The sequence below is a fragment of the Chelonoidis abingdonii genome, chromosome 2, assembly GCF_003597395.2.
Source record: "Chelonoidis abingdonii isolate Lonesome George chromosome 2, CheloAbing_2.0, whole genome shotgun sequence".
Taxonomy (NCBI): Eukaryota; Metazoa; Chordata; order Testudines; family Testudinidae; genus Chelonoidis; species Chelonoidis abingdonii.
In genome coordinates, this window is record NC_133770.1 from 19,213,937 (window position 1) to 19,237,523 (window position 23,587).

Consider the following 23,587-nt stretch of genomic DNA (forward strand, 5'->3'; position numbering starts at 1 on the left):
ACTGATCTCCTGTGTGATTTTGGGCAGGGCCACTTCTCTCTGACTCTGGTTCCCCTCCACCCTTTGTCTGGCTCGTCTGTCTAGAGTGAGACTGTAACTTACCCTCTTACTCTTCTGTACTGACTACCCATGTTGCAGGTAGAAGTACAGTGAGGAGATCAGCCTCCAGGCATATGTGAGTGGGGAACAGCAGAGCCTCGATTCCAGCCAATTCCCCAGTACCCTGACCAGCCTTCCAGAGGCAATGAAGGAGGAGAAACAATCTACATCAGCTAAAGGGTCGTCATAGAATACTTCACCCTCTACCCTTCCCAGAGCTCTAGGGGAACCAGGAAGCAAATTGTGACTCTCAGATGTGTCACAGGGTGGGATAGCCCTTTAAAAGAACTAGGATTAGCCTCACCTGTGACTCACTAGCTGCCACCCAGGTGATGGATTTGATGCCAGGGATTAGGTGATATCCCTGAAGGCCCTCAGATAAAAGGCCAACAAGCAGCTCAGCTAGGGCATGTCTACACTGCGATTAGACATCCACAACTGGCCTGTGCCAGTTAACTCAGGCTTGCGGGGCTTGGGCTAAGGGGCTGTTTAATTGTGGTTTAGGTGTTGGGCTCCAGCCTGATCCCAAATGTCTATACTGCAATTAAACATCCCCTCAGCCTGAGCCCCGTGAGTCTGAGTCACTTGTATGGAATAGCCACAGGTTGTTACTTGCAGTCTAGCCATATCCCTGGGTCATGGGAAAACAGGGCCAGGGTTTATCTGTTTAATATTGGACTGCTTTGGTTTTGAGGAATAAACCCATCCCTGAAAAAAGGGACTGAATTTCTGCTCCATTTGGCAGGTTTATTTGATACACTAGCTGGTGAGTTGAGCACCGCAAAGCACAATCTGGTTCTTGGTCTACTCCACCTCATACTGTAAGCTCTTTGAGACAGGTATGCCATCTCACTATGACTTGGTAGCACAATAGGGACCTGAAGATAACCAGCCCCCCATTGCTTAGCAACAGGTTAATGGTAGACTGCTATCGAGGGGTCTTGATACTACCATATATACTACTCTAGTTTGTACTTAAAATAAATCAACTAAGCAGGCAGTGTTGCAGTGTCCTAGATCCCTGTGTGGGTGTTCTGTTTGTCTGTTCACCTGCTAACTCACAAATGAGCCCTCTAGCCATTTGTGATAACACATAACTTCTGTATGAGTAGAATGGAGGATGAATGATAAAATACATCAGGCGAGATCATTGCCTTCTTGAAGTCAATGGCAAAATTCCCATTGACTTCAGTGGAGCAAAGATTTGGTCCTTAATGTAGAGGAAAAAAAAAGATGCAGCTGTTCTAAAGCTCCTAAGTGATGACAATCCACTATATAGGTTTAGGGGACTACAAGTTGTCATCAAAGAAAAAACACCATTGCACAATGCTTCTTCTGCCGGATGTAATGCTCACACAGAATAGTTTTGAATACTTGATTAAAAACTATTTTATCTGATCAGTAATGCAACAGTAAGGAAGTCAGTTCTGTTCTTAATCTTCAATTGATTCTAGCTATAGGAATTAATATTGCCAAAGTTTGGGAGAAAATAAGGATTTTAGGACATATTTTTAGGAAGAAACTAATTTACATTTATGAAAATACCCTCTTTGCACATTCATGTTTGTGTTAAAACAATGCCTAATGTAACATGAAATGAGGTCTGTCTACTGTGTAAATTCTGACTGCAATTGAAATAAATTCCATGTAACAGACTCCATGCTGTTCTGAAAAGTTAAATATGAGCTTGAAAATGTGAAAATAAATTGGGTCTTTTCATTCTCTCACTAGCAAACTTTAACAAATAAAATGTAATATCCCTGAAGGACAAATGATTCAGAGCACTGAAAGCAAAAAGCCTCTATGGATTAGGGTCATGCACTCAATCATTTCTTCCAAACATAAACATAGGTATGAGAAACACTCTTAGGTCTTTATATATCAAATCCTGGGTCTTGACTCCATACTTTTGTCACAATTTGTTATTGGGATATAAATCACTAAACAGAATTCTCCATAAAGCCTCATTATAGAAAGGACTTCTGCTGGTACCATTGATTGATTTGCTGATTTACCGCTTGCTCATCTTTGATCTGATCAGGTCATCCTTTCAGCTTGCTAAATATATTCCATATGCATCAAGTAAAATTTTGAATTTTTTCAAAGCAAATCAGTTGAGAGTCAGGCACACATTCATTTTCCAGTACCCAAACCTACCTCTGGCCTAACCAGTCAGTGCATCATAGTACTCCTCCAAAACTAGGGCCCTGATACAGGAATTACTTAAGAACATGCTTAACTTTAAGAATGTGCTTGTGTCTTATTGAAGTCAATGGGAATTAATAATATGCTTAGTGCTTTCCTAAATCTATATTTAGGTGCCTAAGAATGGAATGTCTAAAAGTGCCTAATATCAGAGGGGTAGCCGTGTTAGTCTGGATCTGTAAAAGCAGCAGAGAATCCTGTGGCACCTTATAGACTAACAGACGTTTTGGAGCGTGAGCTTTCGTGGGTGAATACCCACTTCATCAGACGCAGCCACAGGATTCTCTGCTGCTAAAAGTGCCTAAGTGACTTCGGAGCATAAATCCCCAACATCCCACCCTGCGGTGCCTAAATATGGATTTAAGAGTCTAGCTTTAGGCTTCTATTTTTCAAACATTTGGACCAATGTGCTCACTTTTTGATTTAATCTAGAAACAATTTCCTTTACAAAAATAAGTTTTGTGCTTTACGAAATATAAAGACATCTTTACTGCTGGGCTTCTTGGGGGGCAACTCCATCCCCAGAAGTCAGATACAGGCTGATGTACCAGTAGCATGCATATGATACCCAGCTTGGCATCCAGTGTACAATGAACAGCTTTCTTGGTGTGGACTGGAAATGAGCACCTGGGTAAACAGCAGTTGACTAAAGATCAGCCCAGGCAAAACACATGAAATGTTAGACACTGACTCTGTGGGTGCTCCAGCCCTGGAGCACCCATGGAAAAAAAATTAGTGGGTGCTTAGCACACACCGGCAGCCAGCTACTCCCTTTCTCCCCCAGCACCTTCCATCTGCTGGTGGCCCTGCCAATCAGCTTCTCCCTCTCCCTCCCAGTGCCTCCTCTCTACAGCTGTTCCACAGCATGCAGAAGGCACTGGGGGGTGGGGGGAGGAACAGGGAAGTGGTGCACCCAGAGGAGGGGGTGGAACTGGGCAGGAAGAGGTAGGGAAGGAGTGGAGTGGTTGTGGGAAGAGGCAGGGCAGGAGTGGGGACTTGGGAGAAGGGGGTGGCGCCTGTGCATGAAATGCTGATTGAAAGAAAGAAATGTTTTGAGGAACTTGCCTCCTCAACAACATGCTTCACTGTGGAGGAGGCACATGCTCCAATGAGATCCTTTAGGGCTCCTCCATGGGCTCCCAAGATGGCAAAAAAAGCCCATGTCTGCTTCATCTGCATATGGCCAGAAGAATGTACCCGAATGAATTGGACGCGGATTGGGCACAGTGATGTACATGCTCATCATGATAGAGTCATAGTGGTTAAGGCCAGAAAGGATCATTAGATCATGTAGTAGTCTGACCTCCTGTATATCACAGCCCACCCACACCACCCAGCATCCACATCAAACCCAACAATGGAAATTAAACCAAAGAAAATGAGACTCACAGGAGACTAGACTATGATGTGCCCCAGGCAGCAAATAAGAGGGACCCAGGTGCACCTAGTGCCCAAGACCTCTGCAGTGGCTGGGAATGATTAAGTGAGATATACCCAGGTAATCCTGGCGAGTAAACCACAGCTACCAAGGAAGATGAAAAACCACCACCGTCACTGCCAGTGTCCCCTGCGGGAAAACTGTTTCCAGTACCCACACATTGCAATCAGTTATACTCCAAACTGAGCAAGGACCAGCCAGCCAAATACCTGAGAGAGAATACTTGGTGCCACACCAGAGCCCTGGCCGATCCTGTGTCCCATCTCCAGCTGTGGCAATCCCTGATGCTTCAGAGGAAAGAGATTAAAAAAATCCTCCCAGAATACATTGGGGAAGGAAATACCTTTTTGACCCTCCGCAGGTGGTTGGCTGAAACCTAGAAGCATGAGCTTTTGGAACATGCTATAAATCAGAAGTGAGCCCCAGGGTTGTTGAGCCTTGCCCCCAATCATCACAAGCAACCCTGTTATATAATCACACTCCTAAATTTGCCCCCCCCCCCAAAAAAAACTAATTAAATGTTTTTATCTCCACAACTTTTGCTGGGAGGCTGTTCCAGAACCTCACCCCGGGATGGTTACCCTTCTTCTAATTTCCAGCCTGAATTTGTTCATGGCCAGTTTATATCCATTTGTTCTCGTGCCAGTGTTGTCAGTTAGCCTAAATAGCTCTTCACCTTCCCTGCTTTTGACCCGCCCCCAATGTGTTAATGGGGCAGGGGGTAGGGATAGCTCAATGGTTTGAGCATTGGCCCCCTAAACCCAGGGTTGTGAGTTCAGTCCTTTAGAGGGCCACTTAGAGAGCTAGGACAAAATACTACTTCGTCCTGCTAGTGAAGGCAGCAGGCTGGACTCCATGACCTTTCAAGGTCCATTCTAGTTCTATGAGATAGGTATATCTCCATTTATCCCCTCTCAAGCCTAAACAAGCGAAGCTCTTCCAGTCACTTCTGGGGCTATCCATAAATTATATAACTCATTATGGGGTGGGTGTGTCCTTAATTTTGTGTGTTTGTTTCCATGTTGCAAGGGAGCGGAGGGGAGGGGAAGGGAGTCTTGAAAAATCACCAAAAATGTGTTAATTTATGGACATCCCCTCTCATAAGGCAGGTCCTCCAGCTCCCTGATCATCCTACTACCCTTTCTCTGAACCTGTTCCAGTTTACATTTGTTTTCTGGTCACCCATGTTCAAGAAACTATACTCAGTATTCCAGATGAGGTCGTAGCAGTACCTAGTACAATGGTATTAATACTTCCCGATCTCCGCTGGTCATACCTCACCTGATACATACTAGGAAACACTTCAGCATTTTCTGCCAATATACTTTAACCAACACACAGAAGCAAAACTATTAGGACTGCTAAAGTTTGAGTTGAATTACGTAACCATTATGTACTTACCAATGTCTTGATTCTTTTAGCACATCTCTAGCATCATGAAAAAGCTCCAGACTGTAAAGGTTGAATAGTGGCCTCATGGTTAAGGGACAGGACTGGGACTCAGGTGTTCTGGGTTGAATTCTCAGCTCTGCTACAGACTTTATGCATCACTTCATCTCTCGGCACCTGCATCTGTCAAATGGGGATAATTCTTCCTTTCTCCCTCTCTTTGTCTGATTTATCAATTTAAATTGTAACCTTCTTCTTTCAGGGACCATCTCTGACTCTATGTTTGCATATCAAACAGTGGTCAAACAACAGAAATAACTGCAGCATTAGCATAAACCAGAGGTGGGCAAACTATGGGCCCTGGGCCACGTCTGGCCCACGGGGCTGTCCTGCTCCGGCCCTGAGCTCCCAGCCCTCCCCTGCTGTTCCCCTCCCCCACAGCCTCAGCTCACCGTGCCGATGCGGTGGCTGGCTCCAGCCGGACGGCGCGGCTCAGGGGCAGATTTACAAGTGAACACAGGGTGCCCTGGCACGGGGTCTCCCAACAACGGGGGGCGTCAGGGCCGGGAACTCGGGCAGCTTAGCACTGGGGCACCCCCTGTTGGTGGGGAATGTGCTGCACTGCAGGTGCAGGTGGGTGGTGAGGGTGGCGGGAGCACGGGAATCACAGCCGGAGGACTCAGGAGGAGCACCGGGCAGCCACGCAGCCGGCCGGAGAGAAGTGGTGCTTTGAAGGAGAAACCGCCGTTTGTCTCCAGCTGCGCAGCTGCCCCTGCTCCTCCTGAGTCCTCTGCCCATGTTCGCAGGGCCACATTCTGAAAAGGGGTTGTGAGGGGTGGGGGTGGATAGGGGATGGGATTCCAAGGGGATGGTTAGGGGCAGGAGGTCCGGGAGGAAGTGGTCAGGGGACAGGGAGGGGGTGTTGGATAGGGGGTGGGGTCCCGGGGCGCAGTTGGAGCAGGGATCCCAGGAAGGAAAGGTCAGTGGACAAGGAGCAGGGGGGATTGGATGGGTCGGGGATTCTGAGGGGGGCAGTCAGAGGGCAGGAGGTGGGAGGGGGCGGATAGGGAGCAGTGGCCAGGCTGTTTGGGGAGGCATAGCCTTCCCTACTCGGCCTTCCTTTCACAACGTCGATGTAGCCCTTGGGCCAAAAAGTTTGCTCACCCTGGTATAAATGGTTTGCCTGCTTTTCTGTGGTTTGGATTTACTGTATGTTATAAATAGCCATAGAAGTAGCTGCCCACACATAGTGTACTGTGTACTCAATGTGATTATCAATGATCTTTTGTCTGGTAGCTTAACTACTTGAAAACACTATCTGTAGAAGAACACCACCACTGGTGAAATCAACAAACCAATGCAATGGGCTCCATTTCAGGCTAAGTAACATTCTGAAAAGCTTCTAAAATACTCACTCACTCATTGTGTAGTTATGGTGGGAAGCACCTGATAGAAAAGGTGGATGATGTCACCAGTTCAGTTAATTTCCTTTTTGAAATGATCACTTAAGATATGGGGATATGCAAATTTAAGCCAAGTGCTGAAGCTGCTGACTTAGTATTTCCATTCCTTTGTCTTAAAACGAAAATGTACAGAGAATCTGAAGCCAAAGGAAGCCAAACTGCAACCCCACAGGTTGAGTGTCTGACTTATCAGATTTCTTTCAACTGCATAATCAGAATATTTGAAGAACAAGAATAAATAATATACCCTAGGGGCAAACACTGAATACCTGCTTTCATCCTGCGCAGAAAGATTGTTTGTAGTACAGTATGTTTCTGCCCTGAGTTCCAGAGGAACTTGGGCTGTCCTTGGACAGCTGTGCAGAAAAGAGCCTGACCTCTCCTGCTACATACCTGTGCTCTTAACGGGTACTCTTAGAGCACTGGGCTTTTCAGAATTTGTGACTGTTTTACCATGGCCTGCCTCTCTTCTCATGCAGTATGACATCTACAACATTGCAAGAGACAACAATGCAGGGTCACAACTCAAGCAAATTGAGATTTTTCTACTGTAATGTACTTGCTTTGGGTTGGATTTCTGTCAGACTTGCGTTTCTCTGAAACTGTTCTTCCATCTCTTAAATTAAAACTCCATTAGTAGTGCACAACTTTTCCAAATGAATATTGTTAGTATTAATTTTTTTGTTTATTACAAACATTGCCATGACACATCACTCACACATGAATCTATCCTTAAATAAACCCTCTACTGTAGATATCCAATTTAACATGATTATCGTGTATCATTTTAATTAGTCAATACATTCTCCACCTTCTAGTTAATGCAAGCTTTGGAGAGTTTAAAGAAAAAACAACAACCCAAAACATTTATATTAAAGCATTCAATCATATCTAATATAGTATCAGGTTTACCACCGACAATACAGGGATGAAATTCCTAGCATTTGGGAGTTTTAATATAATATTTTACTCTAGTTCTAATACTGCACCCATCACCAGGGCATCTGAGCACCTTCTGGAAGTGCAGTAAGTGACACGACAAATAATCTGCTATATGCAATTCTTTCCTTTTTTCTCTCCCTTTTGCCAGGGGGAAAATTAGGTGTTGAGTTGAAAAATATTGTTATTTTCTTTAACATGTGATATGTTCTGTGGTTTGATTAGTGAAGAGACAGTCAAAGAAATGTGCCTGGCATTTGAAATAGATGCTGGTGGAATTGGTGGTTCGTCTCAGATGCTGTCAGAAGCTAATTTCACGGTGTTGGTCTATCCACCTGAGAATGCTCAGTCTCCTGTACAAGGAAGTTTTACGCTTGTGGTAGATATAGTCCCATTGTGCCTGAGGAGTGAAGTTGTTGATTGGGGTCTGTGACAGGGAGACATCCTTCTCCTGTCTTCTGCACTGTCTACACAGACTTGGAGATCTTCAGCTGTTAGATACTCCAGTGCAGTTTATTCATGTTTTGCTCTTTTCACCACCTGACTGATCTATACACCATAATTATTTATGGTTGCACTATCTCCTCAATTCTCTGCCAGCGAGAGGAGAGGTCTCTTTACCCAGAGATTCTTTCTGGTCCTGGTTCTAGTTCGGCTAGCCTGCCTCTCTCTCCCCATGCATTTCCTTCCTGTGTCTTCCTATACCTTCCCTGTTAATGGGCCAATTTGCTTGTTAGTCCTCCCTCAATCCATTCTAATCCAGTAATTACATCCTATCTAGTTCACCCTGGGAGGAGTTAATTGATACTTCAGCGGCCAGCATGCTCGCTCAGCAGTTCGTTCCCAGCACTATTTCACCTACTCTTCTATTTCCTTCCATACTTTTATATCCTTTCGGAAGATCCCTAGAAAGAACAAAACTAAGAAGACAAAATAGTGTGTATCTTTCTGGGTCAGTGTATGAGGCCTTTGCATCAAACTGACATACAAAGGAAAGGTTGTGCAAAGGTCAAAATGAGGTGTGTGTGTGTGGGCAGGGGGAAGCAGCTCTTCACTTGGAGAATGAGTTTCCCATCTCCTGTGAACCACAGCTCCTAATTCTACCCCTCTCCCTCTTTTCCCACCCTCACCCTGTCGGAGGGGCTGGGTTGGTCACAGCGCTTACTGCAATTCTAGGGCCTGTGTGTGTCCATGAGGCAAAAAAAGAGAACTGAGTCTTGGACTGGGTTTGAGTTGCAACTGTTTCCGTTTTTATGTTCGCTCCTACTGAGGGATTCTCTTGCCCTCAGTTACCAGAGGTGGTAGGTGAGCCCCCACTCTTTGAACTGTGGTGGAGAAGGGGCTGTCCTGTGTGGCAGATATTCCCCCATGATTGCTATTTGAGAAGGGAAATCTTCAACCTTATAGGTTCCTATCAACCTTTTGAGCATGGATGGAGCTATCAGCCAGTGAGAAACATTTCAATCTATACACCTCCCCACCCTTTTCAATTTCTTCTGTGGCTAGCTAAGATCAGATCTCATCCTCCAGATGTTTTTCTTATGAGCCTGATTGTCTTATGTTGCCACAATGGGGAAGGATGGAATCTCGGAGACTCTGTGGGTAAGCAGGCTACTTAGGCAATGGCAGCATTTCTGGTGTAGGGCCCTACTAACGACAATACAGTTACGTTCCTGATCTTCGGTTCCATGTCACAATGGTTCGATTTAGAGTATCACTTTCCAAAATACCAGTCCTTTCAGCTTGTTTAAATGCAGACATTTTCAAAGCAGCAAGAATGTGTGCAATGTGTGTAGGAGTCATTAAAACTCTAGTTAGGCTGAAAGTCACCAGTTATCCATCTCTCTGCCCACAATGCAGAGGGTGACTAGCCTCTGAATCGCCTTCTCTAAAAAATGCCACCATTTCATATTAAAATGCTTTGTTTTTTGGGCCCAGGTTTGGTCCTAATTCTGTGTGAATACAGAGTAACTCCTTTAACTTCAGTCTAGTCAGTTCATGAGATTATTGTCTGTTATTTGCATTGCAGTAGCACCTAGGAGCCCCACTCCTGGATCAGGACCCCATTGTGCTGGGTGCTGTATGAACACAGAACAAAATGACAGCCCAGGCCCTTTGTTGACTTTTACCCTACCTTCAAGTTGGAAGTAAATACTGTCAAGCCAGAGCTACTTGTTAACTTCCCCTGGTGACCTCTTGTTTTCAAATATGTTGCTTTCACTGAGATTTGCATTTCTTTTTTCTATAATGATCCCGTACAGCTTTTTAAAATCTTTCAGACTCTAAATGGTATAGTCCAACTCAATCCAAACCGTCCTCATTATTGATACCCTCTAAAAGCTATATCAATCTGGCAATTGTCTGTAGAATTACTCCTTGTCTATAAACACATTGGCATCTTGTATGGAAGTAGAAACATTTAATATATAATTCACTAGAGGAAATGTCTCTCTGCTGTAGAGTAGTTATGAGAATTACAGCCCGATGTTAATAAAGTACAGACACAGTATTAGGAGAATTGTTAGCTATTACTGGGCAAAAAATCAAATCAAATCGCCAAACAAAGTGCTAATCTTGTCTGCAAAGTGAGCAAGATCTTGTTCCAGGAGAAAGCAACATTTAAGGAACCAGCTTGCAAATTTCTCATCGTTCCTATTGCATACTGAGAGCGCTCACTCTCTCTCTCTCTCCTTTCTAGGGCTGGAAATCTTTTGCCAGAAATTTTGAAAAAAAATTTTTTTTTTTAATTTTCCCCTATTTCTCTCCCCATTTTTGACACCCCACCAAATGGTTTTGGTCTGTTTGCTTTTCCTGGCTTTCTGTTCCTTTTCCTCCCTTTTACAGTTGGGGGGAAAAGGAGGAAAGTGAGGGAGAAGGGGGGCAGAAATGAAAAAATGCACTCACATATTTTCACGGTTTGTTTTGTCACTGAAAAACTGGTAAAAAATAAAAATTTCCCACCAAAAGTGTGTTTGGGGGAAAAAAGGTAATTTTCCATTGAAAAATGTTTTCAGTAGAAAATTTTTCAACCAGGTCTATTTTTAACATTCCCTTTGTGTTTTTCCTCATTCCTTCTCTTTCTTCTCCTTCCACTGGTTGGTCTGCCCTTTTATCTCTAGTCTCATTTTTCTCCAAATTATAGAGCTCTGTGTAGCTCGAAAGCTTGTCTCTCTCACCAACAGAAGTTGGTCTAATAAAAGATATTACCTCATGTACCTTTTCTTTCCGAATTGTACTGGGCATTTTCCAGATAAATATCAAGCCCATTTTCTGTCTTAAATGTAGCTTGTAGCCTCTTTCAGGTAGGGGTTGGATCATCTTATATGTTTTTACAGCACCCAATGTAATGCTCTATTTGGAGCACTGTAATACAAAAACATTATAAGACAAGGTCCTTACCTAGAAGTCTTTTTCTTGTCCATTTCTTTTTTCTTTTCTTTTTTTTTTCTCTCTGCCCCATCTCTTTCCTTCCATTGTTACTGCCCATCTCTCTCTCTTGATGCTCAGTCCTTGTCTTGGGTTTTGTACCCTCTATCATTCTCCTCTTGTTCTCTACCTCCCTTCTTTCATCCTACCCAGCCAGGTTCCTTCCCTACTTTTCCTTACTTCAATCTTTCCATCTCCTCCTCTCCCGTCTCCAAATCAAAGATTTCTGCCACCCCAGCTGACTTTATCATCTGGCAATGGTGGGGAATGTGTTGCACCTATGTGTGGTGTTTAACCTATCAGCACTTATTTACAATGATGATCCAGGGGTTAGCACTATAATTCAGTGCAAATCTAAATTATATCAGTTTAGAGATTATGCAATCAACTACATTAAAATTTACTGCAGAATTCAGGAAAGTCATTGGTTCAGCACCTCATCCTAACTGGCAGTTATTTTGCCAGCCTGCCAACACTTTATAACAAACAGATACAGATCTTCTTTGAGTACATGTCCCTGTGGGTGCAACACTGTAGGATATGTACAGGTCCAGGCACTTTTGACCAGAGACTTGTAAAAGCAGTATCCACATCCCCACACTTGCACAGAGCAGCACTACATGCTCCCATCTGAGGACATATAAGGAGGTGCGGACCTGCCATCACTCAGTGCCTTCTCAGCTGCCTGTAGATCCAGATGGAGCACTTTTGGCATTCGCCGTTCGAGGGGCAGCTCCAGGCACCAGTGCACCAAGCGCATGCCTGGGGCGGCAAGCAGGAGGGGCGGCGGGCAGCGTGCCCATCGCTGTGAGGGTGACAGTCAGGCTGCCTTTGGCCGGTCCCGTGGCTTCGGCGTCAGGTACACTAAAGGCGCGGGACCGGGGACCTCATGCAGGCGTGCCGCTGAAAGCTGCCTGAATGCCATGCTTGGGGCGGCCAAATACATAGAGCCGCTCCTGCGCTGTTCTCACTTATAGTGAACCATTAATTTTTTATTTTCTTAAGTTTTTATTTCATTCGCTGTTGTTTTTTTTTCTCATTTTCAGCACATTTGTGCTTTGACATGGAGGATCCTCACTCCCCATCGTCTGGACTTTAAATTTACTGCTTCAGCACTTCCCTGGGTTATGAAAACCCCAGAGTTCCAGCCCTGCCACAGGCCTTTTCCCCAGAGCATAGGGCATTCTAGCTGTTTATGGTATTTCTGAGACACCCACATCCCATCAAAGTGTGAGGTCTGCATGGGGTTTCAAAGCGGGTTTCAAAGGACAGAGAGACTAGGTTGAAGCTCCTCTCAATGGAACGCTCCCTACTCCAGCAGGATCCACTTCCCTCCTCCCTGCTACATTGGCCTCAACATCTCAGGCTGCTCCAGCGATTGCTGGACCCCCAGCAGCAGTTCTGGAGTCAAAGATTTTGAAGAAAAAGAAGCCTTGTTCTCCTTCTAGAGGGTCTAAGAAAAGGATGGGTCACCCCATAACTCTGGCTCCCGGGAGACCTCGTGTCCCACAAAGGGCACCACTAAGGCTCTGGCTGAAACCCATACTGAAGTATCTGCCTTGCCTAAGAAGCCTCAGTCTGGGAAGTCTTCTGCTAGGCAATACAAGGAAGCGCCCACTTCTCCATCTAACACCACTTGGCATCAAAAGGTCCTTGACTACTGCAGTAGTTATATGTTAAGCATCTTGGCTCCAGTCTCCTAGACTCCCAAGGGAAGTACAGAGGTACAGGGCCCAAGCTCTTCAGAGCTGACATGGACTTCTCACTCCACTCCCTTAAAGATTCAAGGGCACCATTAGACTTACTGTCACTGTACCATACAGCATTGCCTTCAATGGGGAGGAGTTGGTAGCCAGGACACTTAACCTGTTTAGGAAAAGGTCCTATCATTATTTAAACTTCCTGCTTGTAGTGACTATGTTTTGGTTTTGGATCCTTCTGATCTGTTTACTTTTTGGCTTATGCTCTTCTCATGTGAACTGAGCTTTGTGTGCATAGAAGAGGTGCAGACTACTAATATTTAACATATCCTAGAGAAGTTCATTAAAAACCCACATAGCTGAAACATAAGTCTATGTGATATACAACCCAAAATATTTAATATAATACATACTGCCAGAAAATATACTTCTCCAGCAGGAACTATTCTCAATGATGCTAGACAGACATTTAATTAAACTGAATGGAAATAATAGATTTATATAACATTCTGGTTAGAGTTCTTCCATCTGCTGTATTTTACTAAGTATAAAATTATTTGAGGAGTCCAAAGCTATTGAACTAATGTTGTTGTGAATCTCCAGAACTGGGGATAATTTTCATAACTTTATTTTTCTATATTCCTAAGAAGTACTGCTCCCAAAACCAGGGCTATATTCTGATATCCTTACTCATGTTGAGTACTGTCTTCCACTGGGCACATTCCCAGTGAAATCAATGGGGCTGCTTGTGAAGTAAGGTCCTATTCTGTTTGGGCGAGGGTGTCAGAATCTGCCCCCAATTATTTTAGGGGATAACGTGATGTCATCTGACATGTGCAGAGATTAGAACTGTAATCACATTCCAAGGCCTACAGTTTTCTGAAAGTGGTTGTTTTTGGAGCAATATCAAGAGAGAGTAACAGCCTCTTCGCTGTCAGAGGTAGAACATTTTTAGTGAGCTCCTGCTAATGCCTAAGACTGTAGTATCCTCTGTATTCCCAGTGTGATAGTATAATGCAAAATGCCTTAGTGCTCCCCACCAATTAGCAGGGGCCTGATACTGCCTCCTTTACCCCCTCGAGTACTAACTTACCCTGCAAATAGTCCCACTTGGGAAATAAGTTATTATTCAAGGGGAGATAAGTAACAGATGGCATCTTTGGACTGTAGAAGTTGTCAGTGACCCCCAATAGGTTGAATAGCTTTTACTCTTTCCTCCAATAGTAGTTAAGAAGGAGTAAGGCAGTTTCTTGATTCCTCCGTTTTGTTGCTCTTAATTGGCCAAACAAAGGAAGACGCACGGAAGGAGTTGTTATATACAATGGCCAACATTTTCAAAAATTATCTCTGATTTTGAGGCTCAACTTGAGACACCCAGGGTCAGGTGTTCAAAAGTCATGAAACCAGTGGGAACTTCCAGTGCCCAGCACCCCTGAAAATGCAACCTAAGGTATTGGAGAGACAGAAACTGAGGCACCCAAATTCAAAAGCCCCCTTTAAAAAAAACAACCTGTTTACTGCTGAATTAAACTACATTGTGTTTTCGGGAGTTTTATAAAAGAACTCCATGTACTACTGAAAGAGATACGCTGGCGTACATAGTGATTTATTTCAGTCACATAGTGTAGAAACTGGCATGGTGACATTTCTTGGGTAACTCTCCAGACAAAGGAAAACAATTGAGTGCAGAAATATCACTTCAGCCTGATAACATGTATTTTATCTATAAACGATTCAAGAATAGCCCTAGCTGACATTGACATTCCCCAAAGAAACCAATCAGAACAAGAAGATAAAGCTTGCAATCACCTCTTGTATGCAGGTTGATATTCTTCTTGGCTACTCCTATTTGTCTTTTACTAGATAAACATTCAACAGCCTTGTGTTTTGTGGACTTTCTTATCTCCTTGGGGTCTACTGCTTCACCAGACTCCTCCAGCTGCAGATCTGCATTTCTAAAACCCCAAATCTTTAAGAAAGCCCAGCTCTTTTTCCAAATCTGCACATGCCACAAAGAAAAATCTTGAAGTGAATTTTATTACTTGGACAATTGCTTTTGCTGTGTAGGATTGAGCCAGAGTTCTAACTGAACACACATAATACTGCTAAAATACATCTATACACCTTTCTCTCTTTTAAACCTAAGTCTACTTTCAAGTGACCTCTATAGGTGTGGGCTTGTACTCCATGCCACATTAGGCATAAATTCCAAGCAAGGGTTCTCGGTTTTTATAACACATTAATGCGGCAACTCCAGGACCATTAAAAAAGAGACTTTTTTTCTTGATTTAAATATGCAAAGGAAGACTACAATTAATGCAGGATTTTGATATTAAATAACATCTATTGTCCCTTACCTTTTCTGTTTTCAGCGTAGCACAGATTTTTGTACTTGCAGTTCATGAAAGCCTTCCTGAAATTGGCAGGGTGCAAGCTGGAGATTTAGGTAAGAGACATCGGGGGCTTTGGACAACAAAAAGGCATGGGAGGCATCTTGTCACTGTAGGATAAATACATTTGTTGGATTTTTCTGCTTAAGTGCTCAGCAGTGAAATAGTTAACAAAGTTGACCTTTCCATGTTATCTTTACGTTTCAGGGTTAACAACCTATTGAGATGAATGGAGCAGTTCAAACCCCAGAGCTGTTGTTTCAAAACTATCTATCTATCTATCTATCTATCTATCTATCTATCTATCTATCTATCTATCTATCTATCTATCTACAGTTTTGAAACAACAGCTCTGCAGTTTGAACTGCTTAATCCGTGAATTGGGTGAATGCAGCAAGGTCTATCTATGGATAGATAGACTTTGCTGCATTCACTGAATTCACAGGTTTAAGGATTTCTTTGCAATGATTCAGGCTAAAAATAGTGTTTCTAAATAATAATAATACCTAGCACTTAGACTGAGGTCTACTAATGAAAACCGCTAAGTACTTTACAAAGGAAGGTATCATTATCCCCATTTTACACATGGGGAGCTTGAGGCATAGGGAAGCAAATTGACTTGTGCACGGTCATGCAGTACGCTAGTGGTAGAGCCAGGTATAGGCCCCAGGTCTCCTGAGTCCCAGTGATATTTGGTTTTAATTTACATGAAAGAATGCGACAGCAGCCTGGAAACTGGGCCAGTCACATTTCTGCCCAGAGAGACATGATAAGAAAATAATGTTTGCAGCCAGGGCTGGCTCCAGGCACCAGCTTAGCAAGCAGGTGCTTGGGGCGGCCACTCTGGAGAGGGGCGGCACGTTCAGGTATTCGGTGGCAATTCAGCGGAGGGTCCCTCACTCCAGCTCGGAGCGAAGGGCCTCCAGCTGAATTGCTGCGGATCACGATTGTGATTGCGGTTATTTTTTTTTGTTTTTTTATGGTTTTTTTTGGCTGCTTGGGGTGGCAAAACCCCTGGATCCGGCCCTGTTCACAGCCTGGGTGGTAGATTTATTAATCACTGAATACACTTCACTGGGGCTAATAGGTGCAAGAGAGGCAATGAACCGTCCATGTCTTAAGTACTGTTTAGTTTTGCAATAGTTAAAAATCTGATACCTTTCTAGCTATAAAATTACCCATGGATTATTTAAAGTGATCAAAGCCATAGAGGGATTTATACCTTTTGGATCACTTATGGTCATTGCTCTCAGCTCTGCTCTTCTATTCTAAACCCCATAAACCCCAATTATTTTTCTTTTTTCACTGTAAGTTTGACTTGGCATTGGGCAGTGTCACTGCATGACAATCCCATGCCATTGCTGCTGTCTCCCGATGTTGTTATCATACTAGGCTGCTACTAACAAAACAGCTGCACTGTTAATCTTGCATGGGATTTGGAGAATTATGGTACCCCTCAGCCCCTCCCTAAAATTACAGCTATTTACTAACGAACTGCCTTCTGCAAGTGACAGCACTGTATTATTAAAACTTACACAGCCTCTCTGGTGGTATTAGTCAGAGTGGTGAGTGATTGAGAAAACCAGTGGACTAATGCAAGGTTCTGTTCGAGGCACATTTAATTTAATCAAGTAAAAGCAGACAAGAGAGAGCCCCTTTCTCTCTCTCACCCTTTGTGGGAGCTCTAAAATAAAATTTCATTCTCCCTCCTCACACTAAATTCTTCCATTCCTTCCCTTTCCTTGTCATATGAGAAGCTTTTAAAGACTATATTTAGGATTGGTTTCTGCATTGTGGAAATTGGGGAGATTTCAGTGGGAGGAGAAATGGGCCTTACATTTAAAGCAATTACCAGAAATGATATTAGGAAGAATCACACTCGAAATCAAGTGTGATAACATTATATCAGAGAGACAGTGGCGGCTAATGGTAGGACAGTGGAATAGGACTCTGGAGACCTGGTTTCTACCACTGACCTTGGGCTAGTCACGTCACTTCTCTGGGCTTCTGTTTCCCTCCCATTCTTTATCTATCGTGTCTGTTTTGGTTGTACGCTCTTCAGGGCATGGACAATCTCATACTCTGTATTTGTACAGCACCTAGCACAATGGATTCCAGTCTCAGTTAGGGACTGTAGGTGCTACCATAATATAAATAGTAAAGAATAATCATCAGCAATTTATTTAGAGTTGCCAGGTGTCCAGTTTTCAGCCAGAACATCTGGTCGAAAAAGGAACCTGGCTAAAAGTCTGGTTGTCTGCAGTAACTTGCCTCCTCCACTGGGGGGGTGGGAAGAGCAGCAGCAATGGCTGGAGCCACATGGAGGAGGTGCTCTCTGCTCAGCTGCTGACACCTGACAGAGAGCAGTGGTAGGCTTCTGGACCGGCCCCAAGAGGTGGGTGCCATTGCCCAGGGAGGATCCTGTTTGCCCCCACTTCCGCCCCAATTGCCCCAGCCTTGGCCCCTCGTTATTAACTGGGCATGACAAAGTGATCGATTCCTTCAGCTGACTGGCTAAAGGGTTTTAAGTCCAAAGGTCCCCTGACTTGGAAATCCTGTTGTGGTGTTTGTTGCATATCACTGCAGTATAATTAGTCTTAGCCCTGTCGTAAATGTAATGATATGGCAACAAGCATGGCTGCCATAATTTTTTTTTAAATGTAGTTGTGCATCCAACATTTTTTAAGATGCACTTTAGTAGAAGTGGGCAAGTTTTATAGTGTGCTATGGGTGTCGAAAGCACACTTGTGTTCATAGATTTTAAAGTAAAAAAACAACTATTAGATCATCTAGTCCAGGGGTCGGCAACCTTTCAAAGAAGAGGAGCCATTTTTTTGGTTTTGTCTTTCACCAAAATATTTCGAGAGCCACATCACACCCAAAGCTACTTGTAGAGTTAGAATTTATCAACTAATAATAATTAAACATATTAAAGTTATTACTATTCACTAATATTTTTAATGCGACTTCTGCTGTTTGAATTTGAATATAAACAGGAAGGGGCTCTGGGCTGGGGCAGGGGATTGGAGAGCAGGAAGGTTTGTGGTTTCTGGGAGGGAGTTTGGATGCAGGACAGGATTCTCACCTGGGGCAGGAGGTTAGAGTGTGGGAGGGGGTGCATGGTGCAGGCTCTGGCCAGGAGGCGCTTACCACAGGCAGCTCCCAGTTGGTGGCGAAGCAGGGCTCAGCAGGCTGCCGGCCTGCCCTGTCCCCACGCCGCTCCCAGAAGTGTCTGGCTGCTGACAAGCCTCTGCGTGCCTCTGGCAGGGGGGAGGCTGCGCCGCCCCTGCCCCCAGCACTGTCCTCACAGCTCCCATTGGTGGTGGAATCTACCACTTCCCTTGGTGGTTTATTCCAATAGTTAATCGCCCTCAGTGTTAAAAATATATGTTTTCAATGACTATGTATCCTAGTACACTATGCAATGAACAGGCTTTTGCAGATACTGTGGGAGCATGGAAGAAGAACAGATACCCAAGGTGTGTAGAGCCGGTTTGAAAGCAAAACTTTTGTCCCAAAGGAAAGTCTCATATTTTTAAATTTGTCTAACTCCCAGACTGGGACAACATATCAGAATTTTTCACCGAATAGAAAGCTCAGAATCTTTTTGGTTCAGAAATGTCAGGAAATTCCTCATCCAGCTGTAAAGAAACATTTCAACATTCCCAATCATAGTGTTTCATTCCAGGTTGGTTGAATGGAATCAAAACAGTTAATTTTGGTTTGGTTTGCCATAAATGTGTGTCTCTTTGAGCCTCCTGCAGTGCCTCATGGAAGATACAGTTCTGAAACCTCATGCCCCATTCTCCTTTGGCTGGACTACATCTCCCCTGGTGCACACTGGTCATGTGACTTATACAACATACTGCATTATCAGTTTAGCCAGAGGGGCAACTGTGGTACATCACAGGAAATGTTGTCCATCCAAGAAGACAGAGAAGAATTGGGGAATGAGACCCTTGAACTTTACAGCTGCCACAAAGCTTTAATGTCAAAGTGGTCCACAATGTAACATTCTGCTTTGGTTTGGCAAATCAAGAGGTTTCATTTCAGTTTTCTTGATGGAAAACTGAAACGTTTTTGCAAAATTGAAATTTTCCCATGGAAAATTTTGATTTTGCAGAAACTGTATTTGTCATTAAAAAAAAAACAAAAAACATTTCGGTGGAAAATTCCCAACCAGTGCTAGTGTTCAGCCTGTATGAATCAGAGCGTCACTATCTGGCATGCCATTAGAGAAGTGCAATAACATGCATTTCCCTGATGTTACTGTTTGATACTTACAAGTAAGACAACATGGTAATATATTGTATTTGGGAATTCATGGGAACATGTTGTGAAACTTCAATAGCTTTGCAGAACTGGGATGGAGAGGAAGATGTTTTCAGTCTGAAAATAAAGAACAAACCTAAAACAGGTACTATTGGTCTTGAAATTAAAAATAGACAAAGCACTGTAAAAGAAAGCGTCCAGTCCTGCAAGACACTAAGCATCTCCTGCAAGGCATTGAACATCCTCAGTTTCTACTGAAATCAACAGGAGTGGAGGGCACTCATCACCCAAAGAAACAAAAATGATTCTGGGTAGTTATAGTGGTAAAAGTTACTGTTTAAAAGTGTCACCATTTTATTCATATCTAATTGAGGTGGTCAAAAAATTGGGTTATATTGTTGGAAAATTTTGATTTTTTTTCAGAAGAAATTCAAGTACTGAAAACTTGGGCCAAAATCCAAAGTATTTTGATTTGGAAATACTGCCACAGGGACTCTTTGGAATTGTCATTCAGGTGCTTCATGCCCCCATTCTTTTCTGTGAGCCAGGCTTCCTGGTCAGACTACATCTTCCATGGTGTGCCACAGTCTCTCCGATTGATGATGCAAGGCAGTGCATCATGGAAGATCCTGTCCATTGTGCCTCATGGGAGATGTAGCTCAGCCCCTAGAGTAGAACGGGACATGTGGCAACTGAATTGTAGCTCCCATGAGGCACCACAGCAGCATTTCCAAATCTAAACTTTCTGGGTTTTGACTGAAATATTTTGGTATTTAGAATTTCATTTTTTTCAATGACAAATCAAAATTGTTTGCAGAAGAGACACTTTTTGTGGAAAAAATATTCAATCCAGTTAATTCAATCAATTAACCCAATTTTCTGTCAAAAAAAGTTTAATTGGAAAATTTTCAACTAGCCTTAGTAACTACTATTTGTATCTCTCATCTGCAGACTTTACTGACAAGAAAAAGTCTACACTACCCTTAAAGCTCCAGAGCCAATATAGCTATGGACGATGATGCTGCATTATATTATAACGTATGTAGAACACACACAATTGTTGTCTGCATTCTAGTTTATTATTATTTATTGATGGCAGAATTTTTATTACTGGTGATTTCAGAGGCAGGTAGAGCATAGCCTGATTTTCAGATCTCAGACTGAGTTTGCAGCTATGAGAAAATCATATTTTGACATGTAAGCTAAAGAAGTTTGATGTGGAACTCATTGAAGCCTGATCCAAAACCCATTGACCTTTATGGAAAGACTCTCATTGATTTCAGTAAGCTTGAGATCAGGCCCCGAGGGATGGTATGAAACACCACAATGCTACTTTAACAGATCCACTTTTTAGAATACAATATAATTTAACAGATTAAACTGCACAACAAAGAAGGTCCTATATTTAGACAGCAGTAGAGACTCGACAGGTACTTTTTGAAGAATGTGTGCAAAGAAAATGAGACAGAACAAATGGGAAAGTATTTACTATAGAAGATGGCAGGCAATCTCAGTAATTTTTTTATTGGTATGCTAACTAATGAGCCTGCTAAAGCAATAATGCTGTGTAAATCTGCTATTGCTATAAAAGATAATAAAGGAGTGAGAGCCATTGGGTCAGTCAAATTCCACATCTTCTACATTATGCAAGAATTCAAATGCCGAAACATTGCAAAAGTCTGTGTCCAATTAATAACCTGTTCTGGAGAACTGCAAGTACTTGGTAAATGCAATTTGAAATGCAGATACAGTGTAAGTATAGAGGAGAGACATTAGAATATCAAGTTGTGAAACTTAAAAAATTCTTGAGCTATCCTGGGTCTTGCAGCAGTAATTTGTTTAAACTTGGTGCAGAAGGTGAATGCTGAAAGGTAGGGGAGGCATCGGACATAGTCATCCCCTCCTGACCCTCCTAAGTTCATGGATTCTTTGAAGGCCCAGGTAGTTCAGCAGGAAAATATTAATGTTGAAAAGACTTGAGAGGGTTCAAATGAGTTGAGATAAGTGTTTGAAAATGTGGACACTTCTGAAGTTTAGAATAATTATAACAATAATATGTTTCACTTGTGTAATTAGTTAGTATTTGTTCATCATAGTCCAGATGGAAATTTCTATTTGGGTACTGAGAATTCTGTATTTTAGCATCAATGGTGCTTTTCACCCAAGTATCTGAACCTGTTATTCATGCATCATCTAAACCCCCACTGAACCCTTATGAGGTTGGGAAAGATTATTAATTATTTCCTTTCTTTCACAAATGGGGAAGCTGTGGTTAAGTACATTGTCTAGGGTCATGAGAACAGTCTATGGCAGAGCTAGGATTGTAACCCAAGTCTCTTAACTCCCAGAATATTAGATTGCACTGTTTCCTATCCCAATTATCCATATGTTTGAGTCTCCTTCCACTATCTTCATAACATCCTCTTTCTCCTTATCGTGTATGTCTCTGACAATCCTGGCTTCTTTCCTACATTGTCTGCCTTGGCTCCTTCTATCCCTGCAAACAACTCATTTACATGTCCGGCCTTTCAGCCTCTCTGGGTGTGCTGCATTAAATTTTTGAACACATGGGGGTAACAAACCCAAAATGCACTGTGTGCCTGAGAGCTCTTAGACAATACCATGGAATAGTACAGTTGTAATGAGAGAAGAGTCATTCATGAGTAAAGAGTAGTTAATTGCCAGAAGCTGGGAATGGGTGACAGGGGATAGATCACTTGATGATTACCTGTTCTTTTCATTTCCTCTGAAGCACCTGGCATTGGTCACTGTTGGAAGATACTGGGCTAGATGGACTTTTGATCTGACCCAGTATAGTATACATGACCCATAATGTATTTATTCATGGGAAAAGACCACAGGGCCACATTGTGATCAGTGGAATGGAACAGGAGTGCAATTCAGGGAGGAATTTGATCCACAAGATATATGGAAAATTCGATGAGCCCACAGAGAACCTGTTCTAGAACCTGTTGAAGTGAATGGGACTCTTTCCACTGATGTCTGTGAGCTTTGGATCTGCCCCACACCTGACTAACTGTGACTGTAAATAAGCCCTATAGGGCAGAGGTTCCCAACCTTTTTATTGGTGTGTTCCCGTCGGGGAATTCTTTCTAATAACCAGTATTTTTGCATAGAACAAGAGGGTCTGCTCCACAGCCTTGGGAGCCTGGCCAGGAGACTCTGTGGGGGCCTTTACTGGACAGCAGCTCCCCTGGGCTGGGGGTTTCAGTCCCCCCCATCCCTCCAGGCACTCTGGAGAGGGTTGGGGAGATGATCAGAGCAGCTTCCTAGGGGATGTCTGCACTGCAGCTGGGAGGTGTGATTCCCAGAGCAGGTAGACAGACCTGTGTTATCTCAAGCTGAGCTAACACACTAAAAAGAGCAGTGTGGACGTTGTGACGCAGGTGGTAGCATGAGTTAACCACCTAAGCTCAGACCCAGGGGGTCAGTGCTAATCTGAGCCAGGCTGCAATGTCCACACTGCTATTTTTAGCACACTAGCTCAAGCAGAGCTAGCACGAGTCTGTCTACTCGCTCTGGGAATCACATCTCCTAGCTGCAGTGTAGACCGTACCCTAGAGGCAAACTAAGTATTAGAGACACGGATGAAGGTCCTGAAAGACAGCAGCAGAAACTTGACTGGTAGCAGAAATAGTTAGCCAGTCAGTGCAGAAATGTCTGCACTGTAGGACATTGCCAATGCATGGTGACAAACCAAAGTGGGAAGCATTCTGAGGTGCATCATTCAGGCAGAAGACACTTGTATTTAGGAGATTATTGTTGTGATTGTGTGCAACAATATAAGAGAGTCAGAGACAATACATGACCATCTCTGGGGGCCTTGGCTGGCAAACACTAAGTTAAGCAAGACTGAAGAACATGGAGCAAAGAAAATTATGAGTAAACTGAAAAAGAATAAATAGAATCAGAAACATGAACCAATAGTCGTTGAAAACTGAACTTTTACTTGTAAGGATGTGGGGAAGAAAATATTACATATTGTTGTATTTTGTGAAAAAGGCAAAGTCATGCAGTGAAAAGTGCAAGGTCATGCATTTAGAGATTAATAACAAGAATTCTGGTTATAAATTGAGGATACATCAGTTGGAAGTAACAGAGGAGGAGGAGGAGGACCTCAGAGTATTGGTTGATCACAGGATGACTATGAGCCACCAATGTGATATGGCCATTAAAAAAGCTAATGCAGTCTTGGGATGCATCAGGCGAGGTATTTCCAGTAAAGATAAGGAGGTGTTAGTACCG

General features: G+C 43.2%; 1 protein-coding gene across 4 annotated transcripts in view; it reads left to right on the forward strand.

Annotated features, from left to right (window-relative positions):
* The window catches only part of DPP6 (dipeptidyl peptidase like 6), a 799,862-nt gene that overhangs the window by 209,406 nt on the left and 566,869 nt on the right, over positions 1-23,587 (forward strand). For 2 of the 4 annotated variants that reach the window (XM_032775624.2, XM_032775625.2), the window contains exon 2: positions 20,273-20,359. The exons of the other annotated variants lie outside the window; for them this stretch is intronic. In XM_032775624.2, the coding sequence (XP_032631515.1) occupies positions 20,330-20,359 (30 nt within the window). In that variant the 5' untranslated portion in view covers positions 20,273-20,329. The remainder of the gene's footprint in view (positions 1-20,272; positions 20,360-23,587) is intronic. 4 annotated transcript variants of the gene reach the window in all.